The sequence below is a fragment of the Hippocampus zosterae genome, chromosome 3 (assembly GCF_025434085.1).
Source record: "Hippocampus zosterae strain Florida chromosome 3, ASM2543408v3, whole genome shotgun sequence".
In the NCBI taxonomy this organism is placed as follows: domain Eukaryota; kingdom Metazoa; phylum Chordata; class Actinopteri; order Syngnathiformes; family Syngnathidae; genus Hippocampus; species Hippocampus zosterae.
In genome coordinates, this window is record NC_067453.1 from 5,727,706 (window position 1) to 5,751,753 (window position 24,048).

The 24,048-nt window shown below is 42.1% G+C and overlaps 1 protein-coding gene across 2 annotated transcripts in view; it reads left to right on the forward strand.

Annotated features, from left to right (window-relative positions):
- The window catches only part of necab2 (N-terminal EF-hand calcium binding protein 2), a 130,194-nt gene that overhangs the window by 100,672 nt on the left and 5,474 nt on the right, over positions 1-24,048 (forward strand). For both annotated transcript variants that reach the window (XM_052060943.1, XM_052060942.1), the window contains 3 exons: positions 18,847-18,959; positions 20,331-20,408; positions 20,928-21,019. In XM_052060943.1, the coding sequence (XP_051916903.1) occupies positions 18,847-18,959; positions 20,331-20,408; positions 20,928-21,019 (283 nt within the window). The remainder of the gene's footprint in view (positions 1-18,846; positions 18,960-20,330; positions 20,409-20,927; positions 21,020-24,048) is intronic.

Consider the following 24,048-nt stretch of genomic DNA (forward strand, 5'->3'; position numbering starts at 1 on the left):
TGTTATCGCATCTCGCCCATCTCCGCTTTGTTCCAGTAGGCCATTTTTCATCAAGGTGCTCTGGTTCCCCAGCACCTGACACCTTGTTTGGCCGGGCGACGTCTGAGCCGGCATGTCATTCGTTTTATTGTCTCTCATCATTGTATGAGGTAGGCATTAGCGTGAAGGATCTTGCCCAAGGACCCACACTGGATGGTGTTAAGTGCTCATTTTTTTGCCCCAAGCGGGATTCGAACCACCGTCTCGCATATGCCAAACCGATGCCTTACCAACTGAGCTATCCAGCTATATATATATATATATATATATATATATATATATCTCCATCCATCCATACATTTTCTGAACCGCTTAATCCTCACTAGGGTCGCGGGGGGTGCTGGAGCCTATCCCAGCCGTCTTCGGGCAGTAGGCGGGGGACACCCTGGAACAGTTGCCAGCCAATCGCAGGGCACACAGAAACGAACAACCATTCGCGTTCACACTCACACCTAGGGACAATTTAGAGCGTCCAATCAGCCTGCCACTCATGTTTTTGGAATGTGGGAGGAAACCGGAGCACCTGGAGAAAACCCACGCAGGCCCTGGGAGAACACGCAAACTCCACACAAACTCCACACAAACTCCGGTACCTCTGCACTGTGAAGCCGACGTGCTAACCACTGGGCTACCGGGCCACTATATATCTATATATATATATATATAAATATATATATATATATATAGAGAGAGAGAGAGAGAGAGAGAGAGAGAGAGAGAGAGAGAGAGAGAGAGAGATATTCAATTGTATTTATAGAGCACTTTCGAACAGCCATCGCTGCATACAAAGTGCTGTAAATGGAGCAATTTAACATATACAATAAACTGTAAAACAAATCGGTAACAAAGACGGTAGAAAGCACCGAAACAGTAAAACTAAGAACAAAGAACTAAGTCATGCTGAGTCGAATGCCAAAGAATACAAGTGAATTTTGAGGAGGGATATGAAGATGGGCAGCGAGGAGGCTTGCCTAATGTTCAGTGGGAGGTCATTCCAGAGAGAGACCAGCAACAGAAAAGGCTCGATCCCCTCTGAGCCTCAGTTTAGTTCTTCGTACTTCTAATAATGTCTGGTCTGCAGACCTGAGGCGGCGGGCAGGTGTGTCGGGGCGGATGAGCTCAGAGAGGTAAGGTGGCTCTAAAATGTATGGGGAGCCAGTGAAGGGATGCCAGAGTAGGAGTTATGTGCTCCCTCTTACAAGTACCAGTCAAGAGGCGAGCAGCGGCATTCTGGACCAGCTGAAGGTGCTTAATGGAGAACTGGCTGACTCCAAAGTAAAGGGAATTGCAGTAATCAATCCAGGATGTGACAAAGGCATGAATTATTGTCTCGGTGTTCATGAGAAAGGAGAGGTTTTACTTTGGCCAGCTGTCTAAGGTGAAAGAAGCTGGATTTAACAACGGCACCAATTTGCCGGTCAAGTTTGAAATCACTGTCATATATCCTTTTTTATGGCTTTTTAAAAGAGCGAAGCTTTTGAATGATTTCCCGGGATAAAGCTTTCTCATTTTTGCTGTTGTCTGCATGTGAATCATTTATTGATGTTCTGTAGAATAACAAGTCAAGTCACACACATTTTTTAATATCGAACACCCACTAAGGAAATAACAAATTATTTACAGTATTCATTTGAAAAGTCACGAAGCAGTGTGTGAGCCTTTTTATTTTTATTTCTTCTTCTTCTTATTATTATTATTTTTATGAATAGCAAGGTTATGAGCATACTGTTGCTGCCAACCATTTGGCCCTTGTTTCACCCCTTTTCACACCAATACGTTCATGCCTGTAGAAAGCTTGCGTACAGTATATAGTATGTATGTATATATATATATATATATATATATATATATATATATATATATATATATATATATATATATATATATATATGGGCGGCCCGGTAGCCAAGTGGTTAGCACGTCGGCTTCGCAGTGCAGAGGTACCGGGTTCGATTCCAGCTCCGCCCTCCCTGTGTGAAGTTTGCATGTTCTCCCCGGGCCTGCGTGGGTTTTCTCCGGGTGCTCCGGTTTCCTCCCACATTCCAAAAACATGCGTGGCAGGCTGATTGAACACTCTAAAATTGTCCCTAGGTGTGAGTGTGAGTGCGAATGGTTGTTTGTTTCTGTGTGCCCTGCGATTGGCTGGCAACCGATTCAGGGTGTCCCCCGCCTACTGCCCGGAGACGGCTGGGATGGGCTCCAGCACCCCCCGCGACCCTAGTGAGGATCAAGCGGTACGGAAGATATATATATATATATATATATATATATATATATATATATATATATATATATCCTTGAGCACCAGAGCCATCGAGGCCCAGATATACCACACCAGACAAGACCCAAGGTGTAGGTTGTGCAAAGAGGCACCTGAGACGATCCAACACATAACTGCAGGGTGTAAGATGCTGGCAGGGAAAGCCTACATGGAACGCCATAACCAGATGGCTGGCATAGTCTACCGAAACATCTGTGCGGAGTATGGACTGGAAACCCCAAGGTCAAAATGGGAAACACCTCCGAAGGTGGTGGAGAATGACAGAGCGAAGATCCTGTGGGACTTCCAGATCCAGACTGACAAGATGGTAATGGCGAACCAACCAGATATCGTGATCATAGATAAAGGGCAGAGAAAAGCCGTTGTAGTGGATGTAGCGGTCCCTAGTGATGGAAACATCAGGAAGAAGGAACATGAGAAACTCGAGAAATGCCAAGGGCTCAAAGAAGAGCTGGAGAGAGCCTGGAAGGTAAAAGTGACAGTCGTGCCTGTGGTGGTCGGAGCACTCGGTGCAGTGACCCCCAAACTAGATGAGTGGTTGCAACAGATCCCGGGAACAACATCGGACATCTCAGTCCAGAAATGTGCAGTGCTGGGAAGAGCAAGGATACTGCGCAGAACCCTCAAGCTTCCTGGCCTCTGGTAGAGGACCCGAGCTGAATGAGGGACGGACACCACCCGAGGGGTGAGATGAGGATTTTATATATATATATATATATATATATATATATATATATATATAGTATGTGTGTGTATATATATATATATATATATTTAGACTTAACTTGTAGTGAAGGCTTCCTTGTTTAACAAATGTAGCACTGTCACTTTAAGAGCCACACTAGATCAAAACACGCGGGAACATATGCAGCATGTGAGAATCAGACCTGAAAGGGTGACATGCACGTAAAGGAGGGTAGTCGCTGAACTGTGCCCACTGCTTGTCCCTACTTGATACACCCATGATCGTCCTCGTAACCCGGGCGATATTCAGGTAATTGGTAACTAGTTTACCATGACGCATGTTAAGTGTTAATTTTGGACAGATGACTAATTAGTTGAATGGTATTTGTAGAACCAGAGTTGGTTTTGGCAGGAGTTGAGACCCATATGATCAGACAGCTGCAAGCGTCAGAGGCCAATGAGACAGTAAATGATGAAACTGTTCAAGATAATACCCCCACACTGCCGGGATATTCCAAGGAGGTACTTCAAGGATTTCAAGCTGCCGACCCGACTCTCAAAGTGGTGCGAGACTTTTGGAACCATCAGAGAAAACCATCTTATCAAGAAAGAAGGGGCCTTTCAAAGCCAGTGCGCGCTCTGCTAAAACAGTGGCCCCGTCTCAGAGAGAGAGATGGACTCTTGTACCGAGTGATTAACGATGTTCACCTGGGAGAATGCTACCAGTTGTTACTACCCGCCTGTCTCAAAGATAAAGTTCTCAGAAGCGTCCATGACCAGATGGGACATCAGGGTATAGAGCGAACATTAGGTCTGCTGCGGCAAAGGTGTTTCTGGGGAGGCATGCATGAAGAAGTTGAGCAGTGGATAAAGAAGTGCCAGAGATGTGTTTTGACCAAAATGCCACAACCAAAGATTCGGGCCCCCCAAACTCCATTTTTGGCGACTCGGCCACTTGAGGTCGTTGCTGTGGATTTCACGACACTGGAACGTGCAACAGATGGGCGTGAAAGTGTTCTCGTGATAACGGATGTATTCACGAATTTCAGTCAGGCAATTGCTGTTCGAGATCAAAAGGCAGATACTACTGCAAAAGTCATCTTGAGAGAGTGGTTTCTCAAGTATGGTGTGCCAGAACGCCTGCACTCAGACCAAGGCCGGAATTTTGAAAGTGCTGTCGTGTTTGAGTTGTGCAAGCTCTATGGAGTTAAGAAGACCCGAACCACACCCTATCACCCCCAAGGCAACCCACAGAGTGAAAGGTTCAACCGAACCCTACATGATCTTCTGCGTACGCTCCCCCCTGAAAAGAAACGCCGTTGGCCGGAACACCTGTCCGAATTAGTCTATGCATACAATGCGACTCCACACTCAACAACGGGACATTCACCCCATTACTTGTTGTTTGGCGTCCATCCTCATCTTCCAGTGGATGCCTTACTGGGCCAAGAGCAACAAGTCAAAGATGATACAGTCGACTGGCTTGCCATACACCAGGAACGACTCAGAGATGCACATGCCCGGGCAAGAGAGATGGCTGAGAGCAAAGCGGCTGAGAGAATGGCCCAGCAACAGGAGAAAGTCTGCTGTCCACCTGTTGATGTGGGTGAACTCGTGTACCTACGTTTCAGGCCTCTCGGAAGAAATAAGATTCAGGATGCATGGGCCTCGACCATGTACAAGGTTGTGGATGTACAAGGAACCACCTACACAGTAGAGACCCTGGATGGAGGACTGACAAAGAGGGTGCATAGGTCCAACCTCCGTCCATGTGTGGGACCAGCGCCAGAACAGAGAAGTCTTTGCCAAGCGCCTGAAAAACAACCTATTCCAGCTCCACCATCAAGAGACGAGGCGGATGATATCAAGTTCGTATTGGTTGAAGAATTCAATGAACCACTTGCGAAAGAGGAAGTTTCCCAAGAGCCAGATGATAAGGATAAGGAGGAGGAGGAAAATTTGGAAACGGACTCGCGGCAAAACCTTGAGGCCACGTCAGATGTTAGCATGGCCGAGGAGAGCCCAAGACCTGGGCCTGCACCGAGGGGAGAAAGAAAAGTGACTGGCAGTGTAGGTGTACCCAGTTCTGCCCTACGCAAGAGTCAGAGGAAAACTGCAGGGAAACACAAGAATCCGTTCAATCTCCCTGTGTCAGCATGCAACGCCATTTCATTAAGTCCAGATGTATTCTCTCAGATTTTAGCAGGGGTGGTTCGCTACACTTCGACCTTCTCCAGAGAGGTAATCGATAAGCCACCGAGGACGTTGACTTGTAGCAGGGGAGAATGTAACCAGGTGAACCTTACTTAGATTGTTGTAGTGAAGGCTTCCTTGTTTAACAAATGTAGCACTGTCACTTTAAGAGCCACACTAGATCAAAACACGCGGGAACATATGCAGCCTGTGAGAATCAGACCAGAAAGGGTGACATGCACGTAAAGGAGGGTAGTCGCTGAACTGTGCCCACTGCTTGTCCCAACTTGATACACCCACGATCGTCCTCGTAACCCTGGCGATATTCAGGTAATTGGTAACTAGTTTACCATGACGCATGTTAGGTGTTAATTTTGGACAAATGATTAATTAGTGAATGGTATTTGTAGAGCACAATATCTGGAGTGGTTTGGGTTGGAGTTGAAATCTACCACTAGTGAATCGTGTGAACAGCTGTACAGCGTAAGTGTTCGCAATGTTATAAGATGTAAATATGTTTTTTACTGTAAATTATATGAACTGTGTTATCTGTTCTTTAGAGGGGAGATCATTTGTGTTTGACCACATGCTTTGTACACACCCAACACACCGGAACATATCGAGTAAGTGTGGCTGCATCTCAAAACATTGGGTTGTAATGATTATTTGTTCTGCACTAAGAAGTATTGTGGCTTGTAAATAATGTATTTTTATTTCTGTTTTCCTATTAAGCAAGCCACTGCTGTTGTCTATTGTGGCGTAATTGTCTGTACTCTGTTAAATGATTTTCTTTGATCTCTTAGATCCCTTTTCGACCTCTTTTAAAATTCAGTTAACATCTCAGTCTTTCATCTTAATGCTGAACAATTTTTCATTGTTCAGTCGGGAATAAAGCCCACCTAAAAATTATTTTGTGTCCAGTCCAGTCTTTCCAAAGACCCGGCTACATATATATATAGTTATAAATATAATATATATTGGGTGAAAAGAAGGAAGGCTACAAGAGAAATTATTCTGCTGGAATGCTTTTCACAAATTCGGCTTCTTCGAAAGTACCAAAAAAAATGGAAGAGAAATCCCATTAACTGAAGAGATTGAGCATGAAGTAGAAGCCACAAGACGGGACACATATCTAAGCAGCCCTGTGATTGCTGGGTGGAAGTTGCTGAGGCGGCCAGTGCCACCATGAATGAGATGATAATACCGGTAATACCATAATGTGTTTGAGAAACACTTTGAAACCAGTAAGAATATGGATTACTGTCGATGTGTTTTGCTTGTCGGGGGCCATCGTGAGCGATGAACATGAGACTATTAATGTGTGTCATTTGAAGTGCGGTCGACCAAGCCCATTTGCCGTATGGGCTCGGTCTTCTGATCCTCTGGAGGCGCCTCAAAGAGAAGAGAAGAAGCAAGAAGATAAGCCGGCAGAATATTCTAAACGGCAAAGCAACTTGGCTCAGGCAGGCAGCGAAGTGAATTATGGTGTAACAGAAAGGAGGGAATAGAATAGACGGAAGGAGTAAGTGATGATGTCACAGAGCCAGAAGTGGTTTCTCTCTTAAAAATAGGCATTATTTTTCCAGTCTCCTGGGCGTTTTTAAACATCGTAACGATTACCTTTTTCTTTCTTCTCTTCCCACACAGTGTTTTTGCAGCCCTATATTTGTCACAATGAAACACATAATTAACTGCAGAAGACTAGCAGAGTACCCACCTACTCCAACACTCATTTCCCATCTTGCAGAATTGCAGCCTCTAATTGCTCTTTGTTTTGTTTAAATCTTTTGCGGAAAAAAAATGAAGTCACCAATTGACTTTCTGAGAGAAGCCTTCTGTTTCAGAAACAAAACAAATAGTACAACCTTATTGCCCCAAATATTTCAATTAATACCCGGGTACATTATTCTCTTAAACAAATAAACACCTCCCCTCAAATAAATGCCTATTTTCTTCAGGAAAAAAATTACTAACACAGTTATTTTTTAATCTTTCGCACTCGCACACAGGTAACCTGGAACTATGAATGTGACGGAACCTGTCAACTGCTCCACGCATACACAAGCTTTTGTCCAGATAAAAGTGTCTTGTCTGTAATAAATGCCTGAGTTAGATGCCTTTTACTGCATTTTTATTGACCGCACCAAAACAGTTTAATAAATTAAAAGATGGCAATAGAAGATCATGACATTCAGACTAGTCCCATAAACTAATGCTCTTATGAAACATGATAATCATTTACTGAGTAGCCTTCAATCTTGGCACTGTGTGTTCAGTTGTCACTCAGTGATGATGTGAAGGATGGCACAAAATCTCTTGAATTACAATGAAAAGAAGACAGAAGTGATAGTGTTTGGTCCCAGTGGCCCTTGTACATCCCATCCTGTTCACTTGGGCCCCCCGGCTCCTTATCGTAAGTCAACAGTCTCAAACTTGGGTCTTAAACTGAACCAGCAAATTGGTGCCGTTGTTAGATCCAGCTTCTTTCATCTTCGGCAGGTGGCTAAAGTAAAACTTCTCCTTTCTCATTATTAGAGGTACCAAGAACTAAGCAGAGACTCGGGGGGCATCGAGCCTTTTCCGTTGCTGGTCCCTTCTCTTTGGAATGACCTCACACGGAACATTCGGCAACCCCGCTTGGTGCCCATCTTTAAAACCCGTCTCAAAACTCATTTGTATTCTTTGGCTTTTGACTCAGCGTGACAAAGATTTGATCTTAGTTTTACTGTTTTTGTGCTTTCTACTCTCTTCGTTCTTAATTTTTTGTTTTATTGTTGTATATTTGAGGTTTGCTCCATGTACAGCATTTTGTATACAACCATGTTGTTTTAAAGTGCTCTATAAATACAGTTGAGTTGAGTTGAGTTGAGCTGAAGTGAATTGTTGTTCATTTCGAGATGTACGCTGTGATTGACCGACAACAATTTCGGGGCACCTCATGCCTGAGTTCAGACAGGGTTGGCTCCCACTTCCCACAAACCCAAACATGATATGCAGTCTTAAAAATTGGACAGATGAATATGGGTAGAAAAAGCGCTGATCCTTCACCATACAGCAAGGCTTTTATCAGATAGTGTCATGTCTTACATTAACTCACTACGTTCATACCAAAGCTGAATCTGTAAACTAGACTCGTGTACAGCAAATATTTCTCAGATTCACGCAGAAGTGTGTGGAGACTTCATTGAACAGAAAGGCTGAGCATTAATTATCTGGTGTGAAATTCAAATGCATACATGTCAGTAGTTTTGCAATTGTGAAAACATTGCTTAGGAATGACAATGTCCCATCACTGGAAAGCTATATTTACGACAGGCCTACTGAGTGGTCGTTGGGGACCCCGTTCTGTATACACTATAGGTATTTGGCAGTACATTCCCAAATGCAAAGGCACCTTGAGGCAAATCTAAGGAAGAATAGTCACATGTAATAAATGCAAACATTTTTCCTGGGAAGAAAACAGAAAAACACACACGGGCACACACACACACACACACACACACACACACACACACACACACGCACACACACACTTCTTCCAATTAGCCCTTAGATGTCTGAGTCAGCATGCATTATTTTTCGATGACATTCGCTCAATGAACGTGAATCAGAAAGTCAATATTCCTGGCACCACAGACAAACGAAGCAAAGAGAAAGAGTGAGGGCACTTGGATTGAGCAAGACGGATGAGTCACGATATATAGTTTAACTTAGACAATGAGCAAAGCGAAAGTCACAAAATGATTGCCTGTTTTAGCAAGAGCATTGCAAATACTGTACAGTGCAACCATGAGAATACTTTCTGGTCAGGACACCACAGATATGTGAATGCGAAGAAAGGCGTGTCGAGAGCAACGTAGAGGTGGGAACAAAAAGAATAAATCGTATGTCCTTTTTGTGTGCATGCCACACCCGCAAAGCGTTAAGGCCACACAATAACTCTATCCACTTTTTCCTATCATCTTATGCGTTACTTGGAATAATCCAATCATACCAACAAATATGTTGCCCCAGGACATCCAGAAAGGTCATGTCTCTCGAAACAATGAGCAAAACTGAAATTTCTCACTCAGTCCAAGTGTGTTTTGTCGTTGACTTGGTGCTTAGACAAAGAAATCACAATTCTGGGTACATTTGTTTTCTACTTAATATGTAATTGTACCTCCTGCAATATTAGTCTGGACATTAGGTTTATGTAGATTGGTAAATTAGAATCTGTGGATGTTGATGGTACGAGGATTCCATTTGTGCTTGCATTTTCTTGCATGTATGTATGTACAACCAGCCCACAAATGAGTCTGTTTTAGCTTTCGTTTTCATTTCTTTGTTGATTGTACATAAAAATATATACAGGAATAAATTGACAGAAAGTAAGGTAAGTAAAATAGTAAAAAGGAAAGAGAAATCAGTCATCATACAATAAAATTATTATGTTCAATGGAGTAGGAGGAAGTCAAAGAAAATATCTAGTCCTACCCCGTGTTATGTGTTTATGTATAAATAGATCATTTTTATATCAATCAGAAAAGAAAGAAAGAAGGAAGAAGTCTCCATAAAGGCTCATGCTTTTACCCTTAACTGTGATATTTTTAATACTTTTGGTTTGTATTGGGATTTTATACATACAAACCCTGTCACTTTTGTGTCAATTTTCTCTTGTATTCACAATGGATATTAAGATTAAGATATCCTTTATTTGTCCCGCAATGGGGAAATTACAATCAGAATTCAGAAAGGAAAACACTGGTTAGGGTGAGGGGAAAAAAAAAACACGCTCGAACTATCATCTCCCGAGGATAATTTAAGTCTAGGATAAAAAAGACCCTAGCACATAAATAAGCATATGACAGTTACAAGACATTATATGTAATAAGGGGGGAGGATGAATGGGAAGGGGGGGGGGGGGTAACCGCGACGCGCTGAAATGACCAGCTGCACGGTCACCGTTGCGCTCCGCATCTCGAACCACGTCACGGGGGAAAAAGAATCGGAGCGATGAAGACGGTGATAACAAGGATGTGTATGCTCGTGTGGTTGTCCAGTTGTGTGTGTGTATGCGTGTACAGGTCATAGCTGCTTCGTCGAGGTCTGCTCATCATGAAGACAGTCCCGGCTTATCAGTCCATGGCCGAGAAGGAGGGGGGTGGTGGTGGGGGTCCTAGACTCCATGCGTACTTCCATCCAGGGGAAAGGCCAGATAGCGTTGTTTGTTTTGGAGGGACGGCCGCCAACAATTCCTGACAGCCTTGAGTCCTTGGTCTGTATCTCCTCACTGGCCCCGATCAGTCGGATCGGAAAATTCTTTCCGCAGCACGGATTCCAACTTCTCCATGGTGTTGTCGATCGTGCTGAGTTGCTCCAAAACCGCAACAATATTGCGGTTGAGCTCAGTCACCGCTTGAGACTGAGTGTTGGACATTCGCGCCAAGCCATCCAGAGTGACCAGCAGCTCTTCACTTCCAATAGAGCCGCTCCCGTTGGTTGAATTTTGCGATAGACCAGAAAGCTGCCAACACCAAACAGCAGCATACCTGTTATCAAAAGGCCAATAATGTAGATGTCTTCCACATCCTCCACGGACAGTACTGCCAGGCACACCGGTCTCCACTTTCTCCATGCATCTAGGGCGTATCCGGCAGCAAGCAGGGCAAGCAGGCTCTCCACTGCCAGCTCTTTTCGTCGAAGAAATGTTGTCGATTACATCGAGACTAATTCCATGGTTAGTTCTTCGAATGAAAAATACGGTAGGAGGCTAGGAAAAAAGTTAGGCAAAGACAGCACAAGGACTAAGTGGCGAGCACGGAAAGGGTGGGTTGAAGTCAGGAGGAGCAGTGCAAAAAGCATCCGCCTTCGTCGAGAGCCAAGCAGAAAAGCAGAAAATTGAAGTACCTTTCTCTAATTATCAACTTAATTCTGATTTATTATTATATTTAATTAATGTTTAGAAGTTTTCACCTTAACTCTGATTGATGCAGGTTGTTTGTACTATTTTTTTTTATTTGTTTTTGAACTCAGCAAGCGATTTCAGGTCCGTTTCGAAATTATTCCACAGATTAATACCTTTGACAGATACACTTCTTTGCTTTATGTTTGTTCTTGTTTTGAATTTTTTGTAGAAGTTGGTACCTCTTAAATCATAGCAGCTTTCTCGAATTTCGAAAAACTTCAGAATGTTTGGGCTGAGCAGGTTATTCTGTGCTTTGTACATTAATTGGCTCCCACAAATTACTTGTTTGGATTGTGGCAAAGCCCGCACAAGTACAGTAGTAACTCCTAGTCCAGCCCAAGCCTTTACATTTTCTGTTCATTTATAACCGATTTTTTTTAACTCTACTTTCTACCTTCGCTTCTGGATTCGATAATCATATGGATTTATGCGACATGAGATTACAGTACAAAATTGTACTCGTGACTTTTCACCGCACTTATAAAATTGAGGGGCATGACCTCCGGCGGAGGAAACGTAACCAAAGGCGGGACTGCCGAGCCTAACGGCTAATATAGCTTGACACTCAGACCTCCGCTACTGAGCCCGTCTAGCTCGACCTCAGATCCATAACACACAAAATTGGTGAATTGGAACTACAACTAATGGCAAGTCGCTTTATTTGGGACTGTTGAATTTTATTAATCACGGAAACATGGCTACACATTCACATTTCTGACACCTCGATGTAACTCTAAGTACTGTAAACCGTGGTTTACAAAGTAAAGTTTCATGGATATTTTATAATAAGAAAACCTTTATTTGTCTAACAATGGAGAAATTCCCAATTTACAGCAGCAAAATTATGAAAGGGAGAAAGTAGAAGAACAAAAAGGAGATACATAAATTTGAATATTCATTCATTCATTCATTCATCTTCCGTACCGCTTGATCCTCACTAGGGTCGCGGGGGGTGCTGGAGCCCATCCCAGCCGTCTCCGGGCAGTAGGCGGGGGACACCCTGAATCGGTTGCCAGCCAATCGCAGGGCACACGGAAACAAACAACCATTCGCACTCACACTCACACCTAGGGACAATTTAGAGTGTTCAATCAGCCTGCCACGCATGTTTTTGGAATGTGGGAGGAAACCGGAGCACCCGGAGAAAACCCACGCAGGCCCGGGGAGAACATGCAAACTCCACACAGGGAGGCCGGAGCCGGAATCGAACCCGGTACCTCTGCACCGTGAAGCCGACGTGCTAACCACTTGGCTACCGGGCCGCCCTAAATTTGAATATAAAATGTAAATATAAGCATATTAAAAAAAAAAAAATGGGTGAGTGGGGTCCAGGTTTTCAGGACCGTCCATTCAATAGCCTGACAGCAGTCGGCAGAAACGAGCGGCTGTACCTCTCCTTCTTGCAGCGAGGGTGTATCAGTGTATGGTTGAAGGAGCTGCCCAGTGACGTCAGGGTGGCCTGGAGGGGGTTGGAGGGTCTTTCCATCATAGCTGTTCGCTTAGCTAGCATCCTCCTGTTGCCCCCCTCCTCCAGAGTGTCCAGGGAGCAGCCAATAATACACAGACGAGTGAGCATAAGTAGTTCAGAAAATGGATCGACGTATCATGTATAACAAACGATCTAACACTGCATTGTCGCCACCGTCGTCATGGAAAACAAACGGCCATGGCACACAGTAAAGCACTCGTGCGCAGTCGGCTGTCATGTTCTTGACAGAATTTTAAAATTAGGAAAATTAAAATAAATTGTTTTCAGTAAGTACATTTCTGGGAGCTCTGTCAATGAGATGTGGTCAAAAATTTCAGTGCAACTAAGTAGCTGCCCTACACAGCCTTTAAGCATTACTTGTACTAAGACATGATTTCTCCATTATGCTGCATTTCTATTATAGACCTCTAAAGAATGGCTATCCAGGCAGGTTTCCTGAACAATAACACCGTTATTAAGACATAATTATCCTTAAGTTAAAAATAAAGTAATAAAATCAGCATATCGTCAACAAGATTTTGAAGCCCTTAATTTTAATTACAAATATTGTGTGTTGATTCTTCGAACCGTTGCATTGCTGCCTTGACTTCAGCAACATTTCCTCTAGTCGACTGGTTGTCAATCAAACTAACATCAAATTAGCACGCTGCTGTTTGTGGACTGCGGGTCCTATTGTAACGCTATTTAGTTCTACTGTCGCAGTCGGTCTGGACACAATCAACAACACTCCATCTTTCCTCATAATACTGCAGTCGAACGAGCAATATGCAAATTGTTCCTGAACTAATACAGTGTGTGTGTGTGTGTGTGTGTGTGTGTGTGTGTGTGTGTGTGTGTGTGTGTGTGTGTGTGTGTGTGTGTGTGTGTGTGTGTGCGTGCGTGCGTGTTTGAATTGGAATAAATGAGGGACTGTTTAAGTCCAAAGCAAGAAGCGAAATCAGGAGAGACAGCAAAAATAAATGAGAAAGATTAGGGGAAAGTCAAAATAACAATGATTGGTGTTGAGCGAAAAGAAATCGGGTGTCTCTGCAGGAAGGAGAGGGAGGCATTTCCAAGTAGAGTGGGAACGTTGTCGAGCTTGAAGGGGGCGAGAAATGGGCCAACGAAGTAAAATGGGGAAAGAAGGCTTGAGGACAAGACCAAATGGGGGAGCATCTGGGAGGTGTGGAGAGCAAAATGAAATGAGAGATGAGACTTTGGTGTGAGTATGCCTCAGTTGCCATGGTAACGCTAGACTTACTACCTCCCGACGACACATGCTCGCTCATTCTTCTGCTTCTCTTCTGCACAACCACTGCTATCGTGCATATTGTACACTAACACACACATTGACGACTGTGTGAGAGCCGGGTTGCTCACTTCTTGCTCTTTGCCATGCCGCATTGATTATTAGAACAATGGAAAATATAGTTTATTACAATTGCATGCGGTAAACAAATCATAGGGAACAAAGACCAATAGTAGTAAAGATACCCTTATTGCCATTGATGGGGCGAAGAGAATGCAAATGGTTGAAGTGGAGGTTTGTGTTTCAAGATTACATATAAAATACAATAAACAATACAAAATGATACAGTGCAGACGAGAATACGGTACATGTGTTTAATGTATGATAGCAACAAAGAAAGGGATGCTGTCTATAGTGTACACAGTCAACAATACTAAATATACCGTGCAAAGGGCAGTATCGCTCACATTATCGCCACTTTTCTAGTTGCCCCAAATAGCCCCGCACCACACCTCTCCAGCACTCCACTATGCCCGGCCGGCACCACGGCGCACGGTCTCCGCTGCTTTTCCATCGCAATAGGCGCGCCGCGGGATCAACTGAATGGTTCAAGCTTGCGCCGCACTATTCACACTCGCAGCGTGTGAACGATTCACAAGTGCCGAGTCTCGACGGGCTGAAATGTGTGTCAGCAGAAACTGTATCTGAATCATCTGGTTTTGAATTTGAATCACTAAATTTAAATGTAAATGTGTTGATAAACTGAATTGGATTTACATAAACTGATTATGCATTGATTAATTTGAATCGTTACTTTTAAAAACCGAATCTGAGTTGTACAATTTGAATTTGTATTGCTCACCAAAAATTCAAACCTGTTTACTTTTTCATGTTCAGATTCACAAATGTAAATCAATACTTTTCCACACAGATTTAGCTATTCACATTCCGTTTTACGTCTCAAAATTCAAATTTTCAAGGCGCAAATTCAGGACAAATTCGTTGTCCAATCAACATGTTGACATAAGCTCCGTGAGAAAAAAATGTGATCTCCTAAGCGCCTCTTCATCTTAATAACATCTCTTTAACTTTTGTGGTACAAGTCATTCAGTCAGGTAGATATGTTAGGATGTTTCGTTTCAAATTTTGGAAATGACAGTGTATCTTTAGTAAAGTCCCGTAGTGAGTACATTTCACGGCTAACACCACGGCAGCTTTGGGCTACTTCCGAACTGCCATTAGCAAAGAACAGAGGGTCCAAACTGAGTGTTTTTGTGATAGCAGGTGACTTTAACAAAAGCAACCTAAAGTACGTCCTGCTCACATTTTACCAGCATGTTCAGTGTCCCATGCGAGGGGAACAAAAACCCACCTTGACCATCTCTTCAAGGAAACTCCAGTTTACAGACACCGCTTAAACCTTTCCAGACCCAGACAGAGAAACAAATGAGCAAACACTTTTTTAACCACTTATCCTGGATTCAATGATCAAGGAGCTTGTCCATGAATAGGACACTGGTGAAATTGTTATATGAGTACATCCTGTAGTTTTGACCCTCAGAAAGAGTGGAGGCCAGCTTCATAACAACATCACCTGACAGTCCAAGATCAGATTTGACTCTCCTCCAATCAACACTCCCTTGGTCAAGATCAAAGTTGCACAGTATGCCAGATATTCCAGTCCTCACCCACAATTTCAAATACCGCAAACGTCTATTTCAATATTCATGAAGAAATGATGCTCTAAATTTAGCAACCTTGAACATAAAATCACATTTAGAACATAGCTACACAGAATCATCAAGTATTGTCGTATTGTACTTCCCGTCAACACCCAGGCAGGTGGAAGGAGTTTGTTCTCCCCATGTCTGTGCGGGTTTTCTCCGGGTACTCGGGTTTCCTCCCACATTCCAAAATATGCATGGCGGGTTAATGGAACACTCTCAATTGCCCATAGGTGTGATTGTGAGCGCAAATGGTTGTTTGTATGTCTGCCCTGCGATTGGCTGGCAACAAGTTCAAGGTGTTCCCCGCCTATTGCCCGAAGACAGCTGGGATAGGCTCCAGCACACCCGCGACCCTTGTGAGGATAAGCACATCAAATAATGGATGGATGGATGGATGAACCTTTGGCCCAAGGCCATATCAGTTGTTGTGTGTTGGTTCTGATGTCTGGTATAAATGCACTGTGCAGAATGCAGAAAGTTGAATATAATAAAGAATTTTGAATGTACCGTAATCTAACATGGGGGATTAACTATCACACATGAATAAATAATTATCTACAGGGTGTCCCATAAATCTCCAGACATAGACAACATTTCTTGACATACACCATACAACTGCTTGCCGAACCAGCCACCAGGATGATTTCAATTTGTTGCTCTTTATTCAAATGCATTCTCTGGCTTATCTGAAATAAAAAGAAATAAATGTTAGAATCATATAAGTATGGAATATATTATTTCTCCTATGTATGGCGCTTTATGGGACACCCAGTATAATCTGTATTGTATATTATGCATTCTATACTGTATATAAAGAAGCCAATGTCGTACAGCGCACCATGATGAAGATGGTGTGTAATTTTGCCACTTCTGGAAGTGTGTGCATTTTGCCTCACAGCAAGAGCTTTCCCATTTGAATCTGAGTCTGCATCATTCTTTGCGGAGTTTCAATGTTCCATCTACACGTGTCCTCCCCAGGAACAAATAAATGAACTGAAAGGTTCTAATGCTAGATCATTTAAGATCCTGGTCTCACTGTTAAAACCTCCCATCGGGAACATTAACAGTTATTCAGCAAGTCCTCCCTTTGCTAATACATTGTCATTAATTCAGTCGCACAAGCTAATGGGAGTACTTAAGCTCGCCGTTCCTTGCAGGTCAGAGAACACTTTGTGTGGTTGTGTTTGTGTTCACGAACGTAAACCAGGTCGCACTCCAACTATCAGTGCCTCAATTTAATTAATGCCAGAACAAAAGAAACCAACATTACATTTCATGATTCAACTTTTGGAAAATATATTGAGGTATATGTGCCGTTACAAGCACAGGCACTGAAAGGCAATTTATTTCCGTTTGAAGAGAGGATCAGGACGATTGTCCATCAATATTAAAGTCTATCGTTAGGAGGTTAAATGACCAAAGGCTTTTCTTACACCTTATTTGACTGAATATTACCCTTGCGATAGTTGTGTTTAACTTCCTGTTTTTCGGAGTCGTTGGACGCTCAATTGGCTGTAGCTAATTAAATGAACAAGGCTGAGGGCAATGCAGTGTTTCTAATTGAGTTGGCTGGAGGTTTGCCATGTTTGGGCAGGTGTGCTATATCGAATGGACATTCAAAAACAATTTATATTCGTTACACAATGTGTGGATGTGTGTGCCTCATGGATGTAGAGACGTACAGTATGTTTACAATATCTTAGAGTGACCATATTTTAATTTACAAAAAAAAGGACACCCGGCCCGGCATTGAGATATTGAAATGATATTCAAAGATTCCATGTATTATATATTTAAAATAGGGCTGCACGGTATTGGGAAGAAAAAAAAAACACGCAATATGTGATGTCGGTGTTGCATGTCAATATTATTGCAATATTTGACATGGCCGTAAACAATTGACATCTTTATTATCGAATGAAACAATACTATTTCCACGTGGAGAAATTCGAATGGATCCTTATCCAATTAGTGATGGCCCGAGATACCGATTGGATGCCGATGTGCAGTTCAGGTTGCATCTGATTGGTCAAATTTACATTGAATCATTCAATTCCAGATGTATTGCACGTACTGCATTCGGGACTGAATGTGCCATTATGACAACGACAATACTTAGTCAATATATTGTACAAATCTAATTTGAATAAGATTCTTACTTAAATATGACATTCTTTTCTGTTAAAAAAAAAATCAACATTTTTATCATTGTAAATGATAAAATATGTAATATTAATATTAATTTAGCAAAGACACTGTTCACTTTAGACTTTAGTTTGCTTCCTAATAATTGCCTTCTTCTCCATCCTGTGTTCCCGCGTCTAACAATTAAGCAACTCAGTTCAACTTTGCAGATTCTCCCCTCATGCAGCCTTTTTGTGTTTTTCTGTGTCCACTTGGGTTTTGAGATCTCCAACCTTCATTAGACATTGAAAAACCATCTATATGTGCGAGCTTTGCACACCGTTACCTTAGTTGTGTGTCAGTACTGTCCTCAGCTCCGAACGTCAACGGAACGCACCTCTCGGCCAGTGACTTCAACCACAGCGGCGAAACATTAGATGAATGAAAGAGATGGCGTTCCATCCCATTTCAGCAGCCTACACTTTTCTTTGGCTCTCCTGTTCATTACTGAGTACACCTGCACACTGCTGCTACTTTCGGGTTGAAAAATGACCTCTATTAAGAAAAAAACCCAACAACAACAACGTAAAGGACCCCAAAATGTGGGCTTTGTTTTCCGGCATGCTTGCTTACTTTTATGTGAAACATTAGATTGTTACATTATTTCAAAGGTTACCTTTTTGCCTACACTTCAGTAAAAAAAAACAAAAAACATGCTGTTGTGATTATTGACGAGGCTGTGTTGCCTGCGTGCCACTTTTGCTTGCTTCTCGTCCTTCTCTTTTCCTTTATTTGAAAATTGTGCAATGAAAGCTTTGTGCTTTTCCTCTCCACGTAGATGAAAAGTGTAACTTGCATTTCCCAAGAATTCCCATTCTGCTTCTCTTTTATCGAGGGTGTTTGTAAGGGGGTGCAGATAATAGAAAACCATTTCACATTTTTTGCAGGGGGGACATAGCTGACCCTCACACCTTTTCTGTGGCCGTACATTTTGCTCCTGCAAAATAGCGCCATTGATGGTTTCCAAGAAATTGAAATCCACCTATTCTAACAAAGTTGAATACACTCTATAAACTCTGTCTGATCTGTATGCATTAAAGACAACGCTTTTTAATAATGATTTTCTCGATGCAGTCACTACTGCTGATCCGTCAGGAAATGGTGGTTTCCCAGAAGAAGCTCGGTGACTATTGCGAGGCTCTGAAGCAATACCTAAAGAACGTCTCCACTCAGAGAGACTGCTTTCAGTAAGTCCCCTTGACATTGTTTTCTGTGTACTAACAGCTAAAATGATCTACAAACAAATAAATAAATACAATATAAATTAAAAAATGCTGCAATCACTCAAACAAGACATTTAAAAACATTTTTCTCACCTAAATTTCCCCAGTGTGGGACAAATAAAGGATATCTTAAGTTAAGCATTTTATTAAATTCAAAGACCTCAGACCGTATTGTGTAAAGGGCCCAATGTCCGTTGGGAGCAATAGTCAATGCCTCCTTTGAACATACAGTACATTTGCTAGTCCTAAGCTTGAATGTCAGCACAACGAGACACATAACTCAAACATGTTCAAGCTCTGCATGAATCTTGTGTATAGTGTGATTTCTTATTTCACATTTGCAGCAGTTTTGACATGAAAATAGCTTCAGGTATCCCATGACATACAAAAGGCCCAGGTCAATGACAGGCAATGGTGGTAAATGTGCTGCGTCGAAGAGATCATGAACATAATTATGTGGTGAGACCTCGCCTACTGTATCTGTAGGGGATATAAAACTTGGAGAACTTGCCTATAACGTGTAGAACTCAATTTTTAAAAAATGAAGAGCGGAAATAAAAACAAACCAATGCTAAGATGTGATTTGCACAAGTGGATTTGGTTGTGTTCAGAATTAACAAAAAATCATAAGTGGGAGTCAGAACACCTGCCACCTTTTTAAGTGCCTCAAAATATTCCCAGATAAAGTTCAGAGGTTCTAATGGGCTTTTCTGAAGGCTTTGCTTTCAAGCAGAAGCTTGATGGGAAACTTGCTATTTCAAAGGGTTCATAATTCCGTTCAACTTAACTCAGGCCCTGTTTTCAGTTTAAATGAAAGAACGATGCTGTTTTACTATTCGTATGGTGTCCTTTTGGTCATACCTTTTGAAATTATGCCTAAAAGGTTCAACCTTGGTTTCATGGCACCAATTTACCAACGTCTTTGTTTGTGTGTGTGTGTGTGTGTGTGTGTCTGTGTGTGTGTCTGTGTGTCTGTGTGTCTGTGTGTGTGTGCATTCATTCCTTCATGCTGGTGAAAGTTTGAAAGAGAACTTTCACAGATTATTGCTGCCTAAACCCGTTCATGCATCCTGTCACCTGATAACATGATCAGACATTTCTGCATTTTTCTGCCCACTAAAAACTCAGGTCGTTTTTTAAGCTCTGTGATCCAGTAGGTTCCAAGAAATACAGAGAATTACAGTACTATTTTGAGAAAAGTCTCTGAGACTTATGAGAATAAAGAATAATGTGGAAATTGCACAAGACAAAAGGTTATCATAAAGATCTAGTCTGTCCTGACCCAATAGGAAGGCCTTTTCTGAGCTGTGCTACTGATCTCTGTCTCTTTTCCAGTGTGACTGCAGTGCGCCTGCCAGATGGCTTATCCTTTGTCATCTATGAGTTCTGGGACGGAGAGGATGAGTGGAAAAGGTACAATTGTAATTCGATGAATTTTGTTACTTTCTGTGGCAAAATAAGCCATTTCAAAGCAGCCGACTGACTTCATTAGAGCGTAGAGGGGAAATAACACTGAGCAAATTAGAATTAAGAGTACCCGCTCCTTCATATTACAGTATTTCTTTCATTTTGCTTTTTTGACATTTCAATCAGCTTCCACATTACTGCAGCTCCTTTTGTTTCATTTACATACTTCCTTGTTATGTTGTTTTAACTTATGAAAAATGCTCTTGCATTCATAATGGATTAGTCATCCCGATTTCTTATGAATGGCTGCGGGAAGTTGAGACGCAGCAAAGCTGCTGAGGTCGAAGCTGCCTGCTGCTTCAAGTTTCCGCTTTGATGCTCGCATCCAGAACCAGATACTCACTGTCATTAATATTTTAACTCTGACAGGAATTGCTAAGGGCCATATTTTGAAGGACTTGGTCTGTGTATGTGAGTGTCTGGATGTATCATATGTGAAAACTCAACCACATGCTATGTTTCCAGGCACCTTCAGTCAGGCCCTAACAAAGCCTTTCAGCACGTGAAAGTGGACACGCTGTGCCAGCCAGAGGCCATTTCCTCTGTCGCCGTGCCAGGTTAGTACTTCAAAATGACAAATGAGGACTGGAATTACGTCGTACAGCTTTCTGGTATTCTACAGTTACAATTTATTTCGGGTTCAACAAAAATTACTCATAATCGGGTTAAAATCACACTCATTGTGTGAATAGGGAAACACACCCCTATTACTTAAATTATTCAAAACATTAAAACTTGCAAAGATTCAAAAAAATCAGAACATGAGAGGAAATACTTTCCACATGTCAAAAATTCCCACTGTCAAAAATGTCACATTATACCAGTGCTTCTCAATTATTTTCTATCATGCCCCCCCCAGGAAGAAGAAAAGATCTCACGCCCCCGCCCCCGACTATAAATAGTGTCATTTGTCTTTATATAATTGTTATAAGTACACCTCTGCATAACACTGTGTTCTTATTAACGTATAAGAGAAAAAAAGAAAGAAATATGGACCAACTTACAACAAAGAATAAATAGCTTTCTTAACTGTAACAGAAAATATTTAAAGTTCATCTGAAATTCCAAAATAAAATTAAATCCTGAATTAAACTGTAAATATTTTGACTGACCATGTCAAACCATACGAAACTGAAAAATAAAATTACAAAAAATCTATAAATAGTAATGCATCCAAACTGATCACCAACATTAACTCAGGAGGACAATATTAAAAAAAACGTTAACCTGCAAAACAAAAATATATAAAATAATTTGTGCTGAGTGCATGAGTAATTCGGGTTCGATTCCAGCTCCGGCCTCCCTGTGTGGAGTTTGCATGTTCTCCTCGGGCCTGCGTGGGTTTTCTCCGGATGCTCCGGTTTCCTCCCACATTCCAAAAACGTGCGTGGCAGGCTTATTGGACGCTCTAAATTGTCCCTAGGTGTGAGTGTGAGCGTGGATGGTTGTTCGTCTATGTGTGCCCTGCGATTGGCTGGCAACCGATTCAGGGTGTCCCCCGCCTACTGCCCGAAGGCAGCTGGGATGGGCTCCAGCACCCCCCGCGACACTAGTGAGGATCAAGCGGCTCGGAAGATGAATGAATGAATGAATGAATTTGTGCTGATTTTTTTTTTTTTAATCAAAGATGATGTCTGGATTAATGGCTACAATGAGCACGTTTTGCAAAGCACAGCTTTAAGAAGCGAGGTTTGAAGCAGGAGACAGCAACTCTCAGCTCCTGCTCAATGTGTAGCCGGGACGTCTATTTTAGTTCACTGAAGTAGCAGTCACAAAGCAGAATGGTTGTTGGCAATATTCAGCACGTTTTCACTGAAAAAGCTCAAGCGGCTTATCAGCGTGATTGGGGTGTAATGTCTTTAAGTGACACCTTAATTTATTTGCTGTCCGCTACCAACATTTTTAGACACAGTCAGCACAGCGGTCTTTCCTCGTCTGCCACCGGAGTCACAGTGAAGCCAACCGCGACATACGCCTACATCATATTTCCTCTCTTCGAATGCTCCCTGCGCACACTCTGCCAATGAGAGCGCCACTACCCCCTAATGTAGTGGAGGTGCAACTGCACTTTTATTGTAGGACAGTAAAAAAAATAAAAAAATAAATAAATAAATAAATAAATAAAAAGCATGTTCCCTGAGGTCAGACGCACTCCCCCTCCCCTATAAATATATACGGAGCCTCGTGCCCCCCGCCCCACTATTTAAGAAACACTGCATTATACAAACCCAAGTCAAAAAAGTTCTCCATCTTTTCCTTTCCAAATTCAACCTCTCACCCCATTTGAAACAATGTTGGGAGCTACAGTATTTTCTACATTCCAATAATTCCTTTTCACATTTATGACAATAAAATTACCACATGAAAAATATGTAGTACCGAATATATTTTCCTCATCCTTCCTCCTTTCTCAGCTGAGTCGAACCATTCCAACTTCAAGTCTTACATTCATTCTACATTGATTCAAATAATATCCCTGATTTTCATATCAGGGCAAAGCTTCCTGTGTGTTTGCCAAGTTCTCGAAGTGCCCACACAATGGGGCAGACGCTTCCGCCAAGTTGAGACTCCAGTGCACGACCGAAGCACCACATTTAAACGGAATGAACAGAATCATGTAGATCCAATTATTAAGTTGGCTGCAGCCCACTCACTATCACACATCCCTATGCCTGCACTCATATATATATCATATGCATATACTCATATGATATATATACAGTATATCATATATACTGTGTGTATATATATATATATATATATATATATATATACAGACGCTCCCCAACTTACGAACGAGATACGTTCTGAATTCGTGAATTCGTTCGTAAGTTGATTCAGTGCTGTCTTTTGTATGGAATGTACAGTATGTTTAAGGGTTATATAAGTATGTTTAAGGTTTATATAAGTATAATAAAATGAAGTTTAACTTACTTTTGTAAGATGTACTCGAAGGCTTAAGGAGATGATAGAGGAGAAGGAAGAGGAGGATTTTATATCATGGGGCCGAGAGAGTCTTCTTCGTCGCTGGAATGGGCAATCAAGAGTTCTTCCGTAACATCAATGAAGGAAGAAGTTGAGGGTCCAGGAGAAGAAGATGAGGGTTGACGAGTATCTTCCTTAGGGGGTGTAGTAGAAACTGGCCGAAAGAAGCGATCTAACAACGATTGCTTTTTCAACGTTTTCTTCTTTTTATCATCATAAATGATGCAGTAGCACTGTATGGCATCATTCATTTGATTTGCAACCTTTGTGCAACGTTCAATATTTGGTTCTTGCTGCTCAAATAATGCAATGGCTTTATCTATGAGCGAAAACCCCTCGGCCAAGAGTTCCGTCTCAAATTTCTTCATGGGGACAGGCGTTTCCTCCTCCTCCTCCTCTCACAGCACCTCACGTCGGTATTAGCGGCGGAAACAGGCACTACTCGGAAAAAGGCGTGCAATACAAAATCTAACTTACAGAAAATCTAACTTACAGCATCTCTGTCTGAACATTTTTCGACATACGACAGTGTACCTTATAATCCGATGCACCTTATATGTGGATCAATATTATGATTTCTTGGACGTAATTTAAATGTTCT